Here is a 13,192-nt window from a genome sequence, read left to right as displayed (position 1 = left end):
TATACCATTATATATTTTTGCCAGTACAAGAACCTGTCCTCATTCAACAAACAGAAAGGATAGCATTCCAGAATTAGTCTGGGCTAATCCAGAGAATAGGATGTCACCTTCACTTCGTGGAAGTGCAATTCTTCCTCCATCAGTGGCAGCAGCACAAGCACCATTTTCAAAGGGCAGCACAGAGACTGCCCAAGGCCTGGCTGCATGGGACTCTGAGCAACCTGGGCTAGGGAAAGATGTTCCCCCTGCCCATGGGGGGACTTTGGAATAGGATGGTCTTCAAGATCCTTTCCAACCCTGGCCATTCTGTGATTCTGAGACTGGGATGGAGGGTTTCCCATCAGAGAATATTCAGGTTTGCTTCTATTTTGAGAAAATTGGGATTTTTTTGGATCCCTGCTCATTGTGGTGATGCATGAAATCATGATTGATACGTGGGTATTGTTAGATGCCCCAGCCTTCCTCACGTTGTCTGGTTCTTTGAGATCTGCAGTTACATGAATTGAGAACTTTTTGAGTACTTTCACCTCTCTAGGAGTGTAATAAAAATAGGAAAGCCAAGGTCTCATTGCCCATATGCAGTGAAATCACTGCTCTTTCCTACCCCAAGTGACTCTGGCATTCTGTGAGATGCAATGTTTCAAACCCAGGCCTTCACTTGGACTAGAATAAGGAGGCTGAAGGCCTCAGGGATCTGACCGTGAACATTTTATGCCACAGGAGTTGATGCCTGGAAGATCATTCATAAACATCCTTCAGGTTTCTCCTGCTTTCTGGTAAAAGAACAAACCATAACTCCTGTTTCCACGTTGTGTGCCCAACAGCTCTAAGGCTCAAGCTAACTCTGCTTCCCTCCCCTGTTCAGCACTCTCATTTATAGATTTATGGCTCTGAGTAAGAAGGGAAGTATGAAGTTGGCTGTAATTGGTACTGTGCCTAAGTGTAAATTACCATTTCAAATGCGGATGCTCTGCCAGCTATTGCATTTTTTTTTTTCATTTTCCCTGTCTATTGCTCTTTTTAGACTGGGGGGATTTGTTTGATGTGTGGAATATTTTGGCTCCTGGGAAATGAATCCTACCCCAGGGCCTCCAGCCTGTGGGAGGTTCTGTTGTGCCTCCCAGCCTGTGCATTAGGGTGCTGTGGATGATTTTAGATGTGCATTGATCACCAAAATATATTGCAGGCATGGAAGGTGTTCTCATGTCTCTATTTAATGGGGGTGAGAGTTACAAGATGTCACATGAGCAAAGCATGTCAAGCTGTTCTGCTGCAGGCCCAGTGGCCATCCAGCATCCCCAGCATGTACTGGGCAGCCTTCAGCCCCAAAAGGAGTTTTGGAAAAGGGATATGAAAAGTATTTTGCTACTGGGTTGCAAGCAAGTGAAGAAACTGTAGTAGGGTTATAGGGATAAGAAACTCCATAACTGGGAAAAGTACCTGAATGTGGGAAGCAGAAGATAGAGGCAGCACAGGAGCCATGAAGGAGGGAATTGGAAAGTTCAGGAGATGATGGGGTGACTGGGAAATGCAGGAAGACAAGGAAGTGGCTAAGAAGTTCTGCATGCCCTAGCTTCAAACCCGGATTCCTACTTGGGGTATCTTAGTTTTGGAGTGAGTGTCTCTGGGTTTGGCTTTCCTGAGAAAATGCTACACAGACACAATTTTTGGCAGCTGCAGTGCTGATCACATCTAATCCTGCAAAAGGGAGCTAAAAGAAATCCAAAGGTGGCAGTGTTACCCAAAATACTGAGCCACGTTTGGGGGTGCATCCAAAAGAATGGTAGAAACTGAACTTCTATGCTGTAGATTGACAGTGCCTGTATGGACCAGGCCTGGAAGGACAACGTCCCTCCAGTTTTTGAAGCACAATGAGAGCCCAGAACTGGGTGTCCTGTGCAAGCCAGAACAATTTTCCCCATGAATCTCTGAAAGGATTTTTGTGCACCTTGGCATTAATGACCAATACAGCCTGTGGGAGGATGCGGTCATCATAAACTCTTGAACCGCAGCGAGGTGCCAGACCTGCGTTGGGGATGTGATCACAGCTACTGCCTCAAAGAGGAGCTTAATGGCACCCTTAGGTGGCACTGGCCTCGTGGTGTTGGCTTCAGAGCCAGCACCCAAATCAGTCTCCAGGGAGCATTATGGTACAGCAGTGTGGCTTTTGGGGACACTCTTCTTGTCCCTCCTGACATCTCTGCGTCTCCCTCGCCTCCAGCTCTGCAAATTGTGTGCCATCAGGAGCTGCTGGCCCAGCAGGATCTGCACAGAGGCTGAGTTGTGGCAGCTGGTATTGCCTCTTAATATAGAAGTGAGGGAGGGGTGCGGCTGCACCGGCAGCGCGGTGCCGAGCGGCTCGGAGCAGGCTGCGTGCTGACAAGAGTTGTGTTGCACTCTGCAAGGGCTTCTGGCTTTAGTGCTGAGCCTGAGCGCACCGTGAGCGCACCGGAGGGCCAGCGGCCTCTGAAGGGCTGTCAGCAGCAAGCCCGGGCGGTGCAGAGCAGCCGGAGCGCCGGCTCGGAGATGGGCTGTGGCAGGAGGGTGGGAAGGGTTGGGATGTGGGAGCACCCATCCCATCCCTTTGCTGGTTGCCTGAAGCACGGCTTGCCCAGGTAGCGGGTAGCCCAGAGCTGTGGCAGCATGGAATGTCTGTGTGGGCTGGAAAATGGTCCTGTAAACCGTTCTGGAGCTCCACGCTGACTCTGCTCTGCTGACTGAAGCTCGCTCCTTCAAACCCAGCGCAGGGTGACCTCCGTCATGTAGACATTCCCTATGTGTCCTCTTAGAAACCTCGGGAGCTTTCTCATCCCGCCTGAAAGCTGTTTGGAAAGGATTTCTCAACAGTTAACCCTGCAAATGAATAAATCATAATTATGATTCAAATAATCCCGGGAATGAATAATTCATTGTAATAATTGAAAAAGAAATTTCAGCAAGAAGCATTTTACTATTAAAAAAGCAAACATTGATCCTCTTTTTAAATATTTTTCAAAAGACTAGGTATATTCTCCAGCAAAGTCTTTTTCATCTGGCTGCCATACCCTAATTATGTTTAATATGAAACAAAAATACAATTCCTTGTGTGACAGCCATCTCTTCATAAATGAAAAAATATGCTTTCTTTTGCAACAGCCATCTTCAATGCTAATGAGCAAGAATGGAAAGGGGATTAAGTGACATTTAATTCATATTCACCTCCTTCCTGAGAACAGAGACAAAGAAAGCAGCCACAGTCAGCTGGTCAAAATGTCCAGAGCCTGAATCAGGAATTGCCAGCTAGCTAGGAGGGACTGTGAGGAGGGAGGCATAAAAAGGGGAATGTTTTCCTCTAGATCCGTGCTGCTAAGAGATGGTGTAGGCTAAGCACATGGCTTGCAGCCAGAAAAGGCATCAGATGCTGCGATGATAAAAGCCTGGTTAATAACGTTTAGCACCTACAAAGGGCTTTCAAGGGAAAGACAGACTTTTGTCCTGTGAAGGATGGAAACAGAGTCACCTGTTAGTCAAATTTCTGTCTTTCAGGAGAATGTACCGTGTCGGTCGTGAGTTTCTCTGTGCTTTCATATGCCAAGCATGACAGGGACGGGGCAAACCATAGGTTTCTAAAGACAAAAAGAGCTGGCAGTCTAATCTGATTGCTTGTGAAATGCAGATGCTGATTTTGTGATTTTGGGAAGACTTGATGCTGGCTTTGTAGGGATGGAAAAAAAAAAAAAAAAAAAAGGAAGCTCATGTGTTTGGTATGTGGGAAAAGACGCAAACTCGATCCACCCCAAATGAGGAGAGAATGAGGAGAGAAACTGCGTTTACCTGTATCTTTCCCCGGTTGCACTGTTCACCGTGACAGGTTGTCTCCATCTGTAGATGGTCCGATGCCACCGTCGTGCTTGCATCATGGCAATGACATTTATAAATGGAGGTCCACGAGCCACAGGCACGGAGTGACTGGGTCAAGGTCAACTCCAGCCTGCGGCGGGGACGGGAACAACACCGAGGTCAGCCCGGTTCCACGGCCGAGCTCTGAGCCCTGCCCGGAGCCGGCGGTGTTGGACAGCCCCCGGTGTTGGCTTGCCTGAGGGGACAAGGGCAGGACTCCAGGGGGGAGAGGCGGGCGAAAGGAGGGCGGTGGCGGTGCCGCCCTTTGGAACAGCTGTTGCGAAGGTCCTGGCCGGAGAGCTGATCCGCCAGCGGCTTCCCCTCGGGGGCCTCCCCCAAAAGTCGGCGCCCCTGGGCTGGGGCTGCCGCGTCCTCCGCGGCGGGGGGAGAGGTGGGGCGAGCATCCCCCGTTGGCGGGTGCGCGCATCCGTCTGTAGCTGAGCGTGTCGGCGCTGGCGCGGCGTGCGTGTCTGTATCTGTCTGTCTCCGTGCGGGTGCCTGCCTGTGTCTGCGAGTGCCCTTCTCCCCGTGTGTGACACCGCGCGTGTGTGCTCGCACACCTCCCTCTCCCGCTTTCTCTCCCGCGTGCCTCTGTGTCTGTGTGTCCCTGTGTGTGCGCGGGGAGCGCGGCGCGGCAGCAGCGGCAGCAGCGGCAGCAGCAGCAGCAGCAGCAGCAGCAGCGCGGTGCCCTGAGCCCCGCGGCCGGAGGAGGAGCCGCGCCGGGAGCCCCGCGGAGCCGCCGGGCGAGCGCGGCCGCACCGAGGCGCAACAGGCGGATGGCGGCGGGCGGCGGGCGCTGAAGGCGAGCGGGGCGAGGCGGAGGGGCAAGGAAGGGCAGGCGAGGAAGGGTGGCGCCGGGCAGAGCGGGCGGGATGCGGGCGGAGGAGCCGCTGGCGCTGGCGGCCCCGCGGGCGGGCGGAGAGGCGGAGGCGGAGGCGCCGGGCGAGGAGCGGAGCGGCGGCAGCTGCTGCAGCAGCGAGCGCCTGGTGATCAACATCTCGGGGCTGCGCTTCGAGACGCAGCTGCGGACCCTCTCCATCTTCCCCGACACGCTGCTGGGCGACCCCAGCCGCCGGGTGCGCTACTTCGACCCGCTCCGCAACGAGTACTTCTTCGACCGCAACCGACCCAGCTTCGACGCCATCCTCTACTACTACCAGTCCGGGGGGCGGCTCCGCCGGCCGGTCCATGTGCCCCTCGACATCTTCCTGGAGGAGATCCGCTTCTACCAGCTGGGCCAGGAGGCTATCGAGACATTCCGGGAGGACGAGGGCTTCATCCCAGAGGAGGAGAAGCCCCTGCCGCAGCACCACTTCCAACGCCAGGTCTGGCTGCTCTTTGAGTACCCCGAGAGCTCCGGGCCAGCCCGGGCCATCGCCATCGTCTCCGTGCTGGTCATCCTCATTTCTATCGTCATCTTCTGCCTGGAGACCCTGCCCGAGTTCCGCCAGGAGCCCAAGGGACCCCAGCCTGGCTTCGGGGAGGCTGCGCCTCTCGGGGACGAGGCGCTGCTGCTGCCGCCGCTGCCACCGCCGAGCGGGACTCCCCCGCCCCTGCGCCCCGCCGCCGGCTCCGGCCCATTCTTCACAGACCCCTTCTTCCTCATCGAGACCCTGTGCATCATCTGGTTCTCCTTTGAGCTCCTCGTGCGCTTCTTCGCCTGCCCCAGCAAGCCCGAGTTCTCCCGCAACATCATGAACATCATCGACATCGTGGCCATCATCCCCTACTTCATCACCCTGGGCACCGAGCTGGCCCAGCAACAGCAGCAGAAGCAGCAGCCCGGGAGCAGCAGCAACAATGGGGGCCAGCAGCAAGCCATGTCCCTGGCCATCCTCAGAGTCATCCGCCTGGTCAGAGTCTTTCGAATCTTCAAGCTCTCCAGGCATTCCAAAGGGCTGCAGATCTTAGGGAAGACTCTCCAGGCCAGCATGAGGGAGCTGGGCCTCCTCATCTTCTTCCTCTTCATCGGGGTGATCCTCTTCTCCAGTGCTGTCTACTTTGCAGAGACTGATGACCCTGACTCGCTGTTCACCAGCATCCCTGATGCTTTCTGGTGGGCAGTGGTGTCCATGACCACCGTGGGCTATGGGGACATGTATCCCATGACCATTGGTGGCAAGATTGTGGGCTCCTTGTGTGCCATCGCTGGTGTGCTCACCATTGCCCTCCCTGTCCCTGTCATTGTGTCCAACTTCAACTACTTCTACCACCGAGAGACTGACCATGAGGAGCAGTGCCAGTACACCCACGTCACCTGTGGCCAGCAACAGTCGCCCTTCTCTGAGCCCAAGAAAGGGGACAGTAATCAGTCCCTCAGCAAATCTGAATTCCTGGAAGCAGAAGACCTGGAGTCCATGAAATATTCCAACTTCATTGCTCCCAATAACCAGGGATATAAAGAGAAGAAAATGCTGACAGAGGTGTGATGGGTTTTGTTGTCCTGGGTCCAGACACAGAGCTGCAAGCTGCTGTTACAGTTGTCTTCCTACAAGCAGCTGGATCTATTCAGCATTTACATGCCAGACTGTGAATTGTGATACCGTAAACAGAATGATTGTGATAATGGGCTCTTCTGGCCTGATTTGCTGTTTCTCATTACTGTGTGCAGCCAGAAATATTCTTGCTTTATTCTGTGGAGTGCTAGCTGTCATCCCCACTCCCTTATGCATTTCTTTCTCTGCTTTTGATGACTGCTTTAATCCAACATTTGCTCCGAGACCAAGTCTTGTAACTCCACTAGCAGAGAAGTCCTTGCCACTACATCCGTAGAGTAAACAGTTAAAGGGGCTACAAACATCTGGCTCAAGCAGTGCTCTCAGTCCCTGTGCCAGCGTGGTGCCCTTGGCTGTGGAATCAGTCACGCCTGCCATGCCATTGCCTTTGAATAATGGAAACGCTGCAGCCAGGATCACAGGGAGCTCTGCAGCTCTAGGGGAAAGCCAGCAAGCAGATGCCTGCCTTCTTTGCAACCCTTGGCATGCTAAAAGATCCTCCTGGTTTGTGTTTCAAAAAAAAAAAAAAAAAAAAAAAGAAGAAAAAAGGTGCATAAATTTAAAAGCTCTTTGCTACTTGTGACCATACATCATGTATCAAAAACAGGCTTAAAGCATTCAACAGGCTTGGTGAAGATTCTCTGTGTTTTGAGCTTATCTCAGCCTTATTTATGCCAGTGCCCTGATGTTAATTGGCTTTTATAGTACCAACTTAATCTTCATAGTGGTAAGTGCCTTCTGATACAAGGCATGTTTGAGTAAATTCATTTGTTATCTGCAGAGTTCATCTTCACACAATAGCATTTAATGAGATGTGCTTTGTGCTTCAGATACCCAGCTCTGTATTCGGGCATGTGAGAGCAGTTGACTCCTCTGCTTTTTTTAATTGAGCATTTGTGTAGCTGAGGGAAGTTTGCATGTTGGTGTTTTGTTGATGTGGCAGGAAAATGCCAACCACAGAGAGCTCTGCACCTGTGCTGTGTGAGGATTGTGCTGGTTTTGCAAGTAACAGGCATAAAATGCTCCAGGGTGAGTGTGTCAACATTTGAAACTGAGACTGGCATGGATACAAAATTCCCTAAACTTGTCTCCAGGCCCTTTAAATGAGGGGATAAACAGCAAGCCCTGAAGAGAGGCCCTTGCTGTATTGCTGGCCTAGCCAGTTCCTGGTATTTCATGGATAGGAGCGACAGCAGTGTTTTTGTAATTGGTTTTGTGAGAGCAGTTTGTGTCAGCCATGCAAAATATGCATAGCCTGGCCTGCAGTGCCGAGTTTGCCAAGGGACCAGAGATTTCTATCTTCAAATACACATTTTACTTCCCAGATAATTTCATTAGTTTCAGTCAGATTGGCCTTACACCTAACTTTAAAAATGTTTCAAGCTCTGCCAGCAGGTGAGAAAGGGAAATGTATGGTTTCAGATTCCACTAGCACAGTTTCCTGCAAGGAAAAATCCTTCTTGTTTGAATTCTAAATGTTTATTCTGCATTCACATGTCTGCATGTGTACGAAAGCAAAGGCAGCCATTAATGCCTTGCATCACACTGTATGAAATGCATATTGGAATGTACTACATATTGCATGGCACACGTGTAATACATAAACCAGACATAATGCCAAAGTGCAAAAATACAGAGAATAGATTTTGTATATATATTGTGCTTTTCAGCCATAAGACTAAGAATGCTAAAGGCATATCATAGAATCATAGAATTACCTGGGTTGGAAGGGACCTTAAAGGTCATCTCTTTCCAAAGAGGGACACCTTCCACTAGACCGGGTTGCTCAGAGCCCTATTCTTTAATATAGTAAAAACTGCCTATAGAACTGGTTGTGAGGTGGGATCTGTTTACATCTTCATTACTCTCCCTGTTCTCAGTTTTCATGAGATATGGCTCCATGCCTAGAGTGCTTTTATTGTAGCCTCTCTCCATCCTGGCCCTGCTCATATGGTAGAAGTTGTTTGTGTAAATCCTAACTACTCCATTTCTCCAGAGTGCTGTTGCCTTCTCAAACTCAACTGTTTTTAGTGTGCAGGTATATCCCTTGGGGTCAGCACACAACCATTACATTAAAACCTCTGCTCTCTCTCTCTCTTGCTGAAATTAGTAGGGAATAGCCACTTCTCTTCAGCTGGGAGACACACGTTTAATGTGTGGAGATTCTCAGTTCAGTTGAAGAAAGAACAGAGATAATTTCTCCCAGGCTAGCCTAGGAATCGTAGAGGAAAGAATTAAAACAATTATTGTCTCTCTTTCTGTAACCATTGTTTATAGTTATGGTTTTCCACAGTGTGCTATTCATAGTGCACCAATAGTGTGAGATGTTTCTACTTTAAAACCAATCAAGTATCACCTTAACAAATCACATAATAAAAAACCCTGCTACTTTCATTAAAAATAACCTTCTAATCCACCTGAAAACTAAAATCTTTCTTTCCATCCCTAACTCAACAACATCAGATGTGGTGAGGATTCATAGCTCAGAGGGGTTTGCCTGAATAAAGCCTAATTTCTCTTTGCTTCATGGGACTGAGGCAAAGGTTTGTGAAGGTCTGAGCCTTGGGGACCATTCTGCATCCCTTGACACCTGTAATCAGCTGGTGGGTAAATTGTCCTGGTGAATAATTGGGACTGAGGGGCATGGTAGCATCTCTGTTGATTTTGTGTAAAAGTTGTCCAGTTCTTAGTGTGTCTTAGTCTTGGTGGTGTTCTTAGTTGTGTTTTGGGGTCAACTTAATGAAATCTTTACTGTGAGGCCAAGAGAGGGACGGTTCTTCAAATTTTGTATTACTAGAAACTAGCAAAAGAAGCTGCTATTTAAGGGATGCTTTGAGGCTGCTGCCCTCTCCCAGCAGAATGCCCATGTTTGGGGATATTTTATGCCTGAGTCTATCAGCTGATAAAAGTTCCCCCAAAGTAAGATATAAAAAACTCAGGTTGAAAACAAGTTCAGGAGGAGTCATGAGACACACTGAGCCTACGTCAGAAAATTCCTGTGCTCGTTTCTCCCCCTGGGCCTGGCCCCTTTTGCCCTGCCAGGCAGGAGCCCTCCGTGCCCAGAACAGGTTGTTCTCCTGACCAGCATGACAGACAGCTGGACATGGAGACTCTAGCAAGAAAAAAAGATCACTGGTAGCACAATCCCAGCATGTCTTACACAGATCCTCTTGGAAAGAGGTGTCCTGCCCTTGGGTGGGATCCAGCAGTGAGTTTCCAGGTGGAATCCAGAAGTGAGTTTCTAGTGGGTATTGGATTCTCCCACCCACAGATTGCACCCAAGGTGTGAAGGAATTTTGTGGTGAGCAAGGCAGCTTTGTGCAGTTTTTGTGAGCCACATTTGTCAGTTCTGAAAAGAAAAGGGCACATGAAAATGTCTAAAGCAGGAGTGGTGTTTGCTCCCTGTGTTTTCCTTAAGAGAAATACAGAACACCAACAGAAACATGGAAACTGTAACCTTGGGACTCATTTAGGACATATAAACCATTCTCAAAGCACCTCCTGAAAAGCAGTGAAGTCCCAGAGTCATCAGTAATGCTATATGTTACAGAACTTGTGGAATCTGACCTTTTTTAAGGAGCCTTCAGATTTTTTTTTTTTCACATGACTGAAATGACACAGTGGCACCCGTTGACTTTACCAGAGGTCTCGTGCCACCGATCACAGAGATGCTTTAAAAAACCTTACCTGAAGTTCTCAGCCCTTAGCACTCTCCCCGGCTGCTCAAAATGCAAATCTGTTTCCTTCTGAAGGTAGAGCACATCCCTGTGAAGCCAAGTAGGCACCTTCAGGGACTTGTTTCCATAACAACCTCCCGGACTGTTTCTCTCCGTGCTGTGATTGTGGCTACAAGCGAAAGCACTGAATTTTGTATTCAGATATCAGCACCTTATCTTTACAGATGTTCTCTTTGCCTACTGGAGCTGATCCCATCACCTCATATCATGTACAGCTGCCCTATCCAACTTCAGGTGGGCAGTTTCCAGTTTCTTTTGAAAGCAGAGTGCAAACCTAGAGATGCGAAGAGATTTTATTTGTCCGTCCTTACAGAGAGCTGGAGAGTGTGTGAAGGACAATCTGAGTACTCAGCCAGGGAGCTGAGTATCTGCTCATGAGCAACTGGTCTGATGTAGAGTCATCTGGGCGCCTGGTGACAAGGAATACAGGCTAAAGCATTACATTAAAGATCCAGAAATTCCTCTTGCAACAATCTCACTAGGAAATAGTTTTGCAGCAGAAGAGACTATTTCTCCTTCCAGATCCCCTGGCTGGTTTGTGACAGTTGGTTCCCCTGATCATTTTCCTACAGGATGTTTTTCACCAAAGGAGGACAGGGCAGAAGTCATCTCCTTGGAGGTGGGGAAGGACGGAAGGAAAGGAAGAATTTTACTGAGGACACAAATTTTTTTATCCACACAAAGGTCTGGAAGCATGAAAGGCATGAAGACTGGTTCTGTGGTGTTTTACTGTTGGACTCCAGCTCTTATCTCCAAGATGAAATTCCTGTTCTGCTCCTTATTGGAAAACATTGGAATTCAGGATTTTTGAGTAAGCTTGGGCCTTTTGATCCAGCATTCATGGATAAAAATTCACTGCTACAGCAGCTGTGGGGGTGAAGGTGACTGAGCTTGGTCTTCTCTCCTGGATACTCTCATTCAGAGATCCCTAAGGGATAAAGAAGAGTGAGTGTAAAGAAAATTCAGGGCAGCAAGAGACAGGGTAAGGACTGAAGTGTCTTCCACACAGTGATGGAAAGAGCAGCATCAACCCTAAAAGCAAAGGAACAAACAGCTCCAGCATCTGCTGCTATTGCAGAAATAGGTAAGGTTTCTTTCTGTTCTGGGAAATTAACGACCAAGAATTTCTTGAAATTAATGAGGAAGGATTTCCTAATTAAGATTTGCAGCCTAAAGGGAGAATCTGGTTCTAGGTGAAGAAAGAAAGATAATTATAAACTACAGAAATGTAGTATGAGCCAGATCCTCACCATCTGCTGATTCAAGCTGGCAAAACTCCTTTTAGTACAACTGCCTTGGATTATATTGGGCTCCAACTTTAATCTTCTGCATCAAATCAAAGCACATGTACTGTTTGTTAAACTGCTTATTTTTGTTTGTTCTTTTCTTGAGGTCCTGTTTACATCAGGGAAAGATCTGCAGATTACAGCAGGAGTCAACCACAGCTTTCCCAAAAGCTCCCACCTGACTCGAGTCCAAGTAAGTCCTACCAAACTCAGAAGAGCTAAGTTAAACTTAACTTTTAAATTTATATTGACAGAAATTAAAAGCAGCAGCATTTTATGCAATTTTTTCCTCACTGCTGGAAAGATGTGGACAGATTGATAGGGAATTGGAAGATACTGCCCTCCATGGCAGCCCTATGAGCACCAGATATCTTTGTTGGTGCTGCTGTAACCAAGAGCACAGCCTTGAGACCTTCATTGTTGCTCTTTGAAGCTTGCACTAGAGGCAGATCCCTTCTGAAGAGATTTGCAGCCATGTTATCAGCAGGTTCGCAGGAGAATGCCTGAATTGCAGGCACCTGCTTTAGGCATAAGGAGGGGAGCAGGTGTTGGCAGGATGAAAAGACTTAATCCCCTGATGAAAGGAACCAGGGGATGCGGTGTGTCCTTAGCTGCCACCAAAGACAGTGCCTGAGGAAAGTGCCTGCCACTTTCAAGGAGCTCTTCTTGTTCAGGCTAGGGTCCTACAAGACGCTACCCAGGGAGATAAATCCAAAAAAATATTTTTGGGGAAAGCAGACAGGGACTGTGCTCATTAACAGTGCGGCATATGCTGTTAGTACATGTTAATTCCATATGCTTTTCCCTTTTTAGGTGGATTTTCCCTTGCTCCAGGGAAGTCTATCTGGGGCTTATTGGCTGGCACAAGGAGTTTGAATGTCACAACATGGCTTTACATTTTGGGAAACTCATAGCTGAGGTCAGTGTGAGTTGTACTGTCCTACAACATTCAATGATGAACCCTCACCACTGGACATATTGAGGTTGTCTGTGCCAATTAGTAAGAGGGGGCCCAAGAAATAATTGAGCTTTGCTGCATTAAACTTCTTCTTAGTGAAAGGAAAGAAAGAATTTGCAGGAGGGAAAGTGCTCATCCATTTCTGTGGTCACCATAAATACTGAAGCTGTGTTAACTACTCATCGGAGATGAGAATTAGGGGAAACTTTTGTCTTCACACAAAGAAAATTCAGCAAGTGCTTCTTTGGCTTCATTTTCACTAAATTAATATAAATATATTTATTCAGTGGTATAAAATTTTGGAACACCCTTAGTCCAAAAGTGACATAAGTCACAAATTTATCTATTTAATTATCACATCTAACCATTGACTGTTTAACAAAATGAGGGCCCTCGATTCTGCTTTCTACCCAAGGTTAGATAAACGTTTCCATAGGATTGTAGATGGTATGACTCCTGATTTCAATAAGTGTGAGAGAAGAATCAGGCTCAAAGAAGAGGGCTGTAAGTGCACATGACTAGGCTGAATGTCTTTAGGGTGCTGTAGGTGCACATTGGTCCATTCACCTAAAAGGTTGTATACAATTTTACATCAACAAAAGGTCTAGCTTTTAGAGTATGTATTGGTTTATTCTCTTACATTCTCTGGAGGGAAATTAAATGGTATTTTACAAGAAAATGGGAACATTACCATCCCTTCTTGCTGCTCCTTGATGCATCTGTTGTTTTCAATTAGCTTGATGGCATCCATTTTCAGAAAGCAGATGCTGCCCTCTTTTACACTGGTGCAATTCTGGAATAACTCCACTGACGTCAGTGAAGTGACTCCAAATTTAT

The 13,192-nt window shown here is 48.1% G+C and overlaps 1 protein-coding gene across 1 annotated transcript; it reads left to right on the top strand.

The window, feature by feature from the left end:
* The first annotated feature begins 4,751 nt into the window (after nt 1–4,751).
* LOC132073628 (potassium voltage-gated channel subfamily A member 6-like) lies at nt 4,752–11,577 on the top strand. Its single transcript, XM_059472771.1, has 2 exons — nt 4,752–11,195; nt 11,504–11,577. The coding sequence occupies exon 1, from the start codon at nt 4,752–4,754 to the stop codon at nt 6,306–6,308; it is 1,557 nt and encodes a 518-aa protein (XP_059328754.1). The 3' UTR covers nt 6,309–11,195; nt 11,504–11,577.
* The last annotated feature ends 1,615 nt before the right edge of the window (nt 11,578–13,192 follow it).

Source organism: Ammospiza nelsoni, chromosome 5, assembly GCF_027579445.1.
Source record: "Ammospiza nelsoni isolate bAmmNel1 chromosome 5, bAmmNel1.pri, whole genome shotgun sequence".
Lineage (NCBI taxonomy): Eukaryota > Metazoa > Chordata > Aves > Passeriformes > Passerellidae > Ammospiza > Ammospiza nelsoni.
The sequence above is the reverse complement of the archived record's forward strand: the minus strand, read 5'-3'. Positions and strand labels throughout refer to the sequence as shown.

Bases quoted from the DNA above. Each gene is read 5' to 3' on its own strand.
- LOC132073628 (XM_059472771.1), top strand. From the start codon at position 4,752: ATGCGGGCGGAGGAGCCGCTGGCGCTGGCGGCCCCGCGGGCGGGCGGA.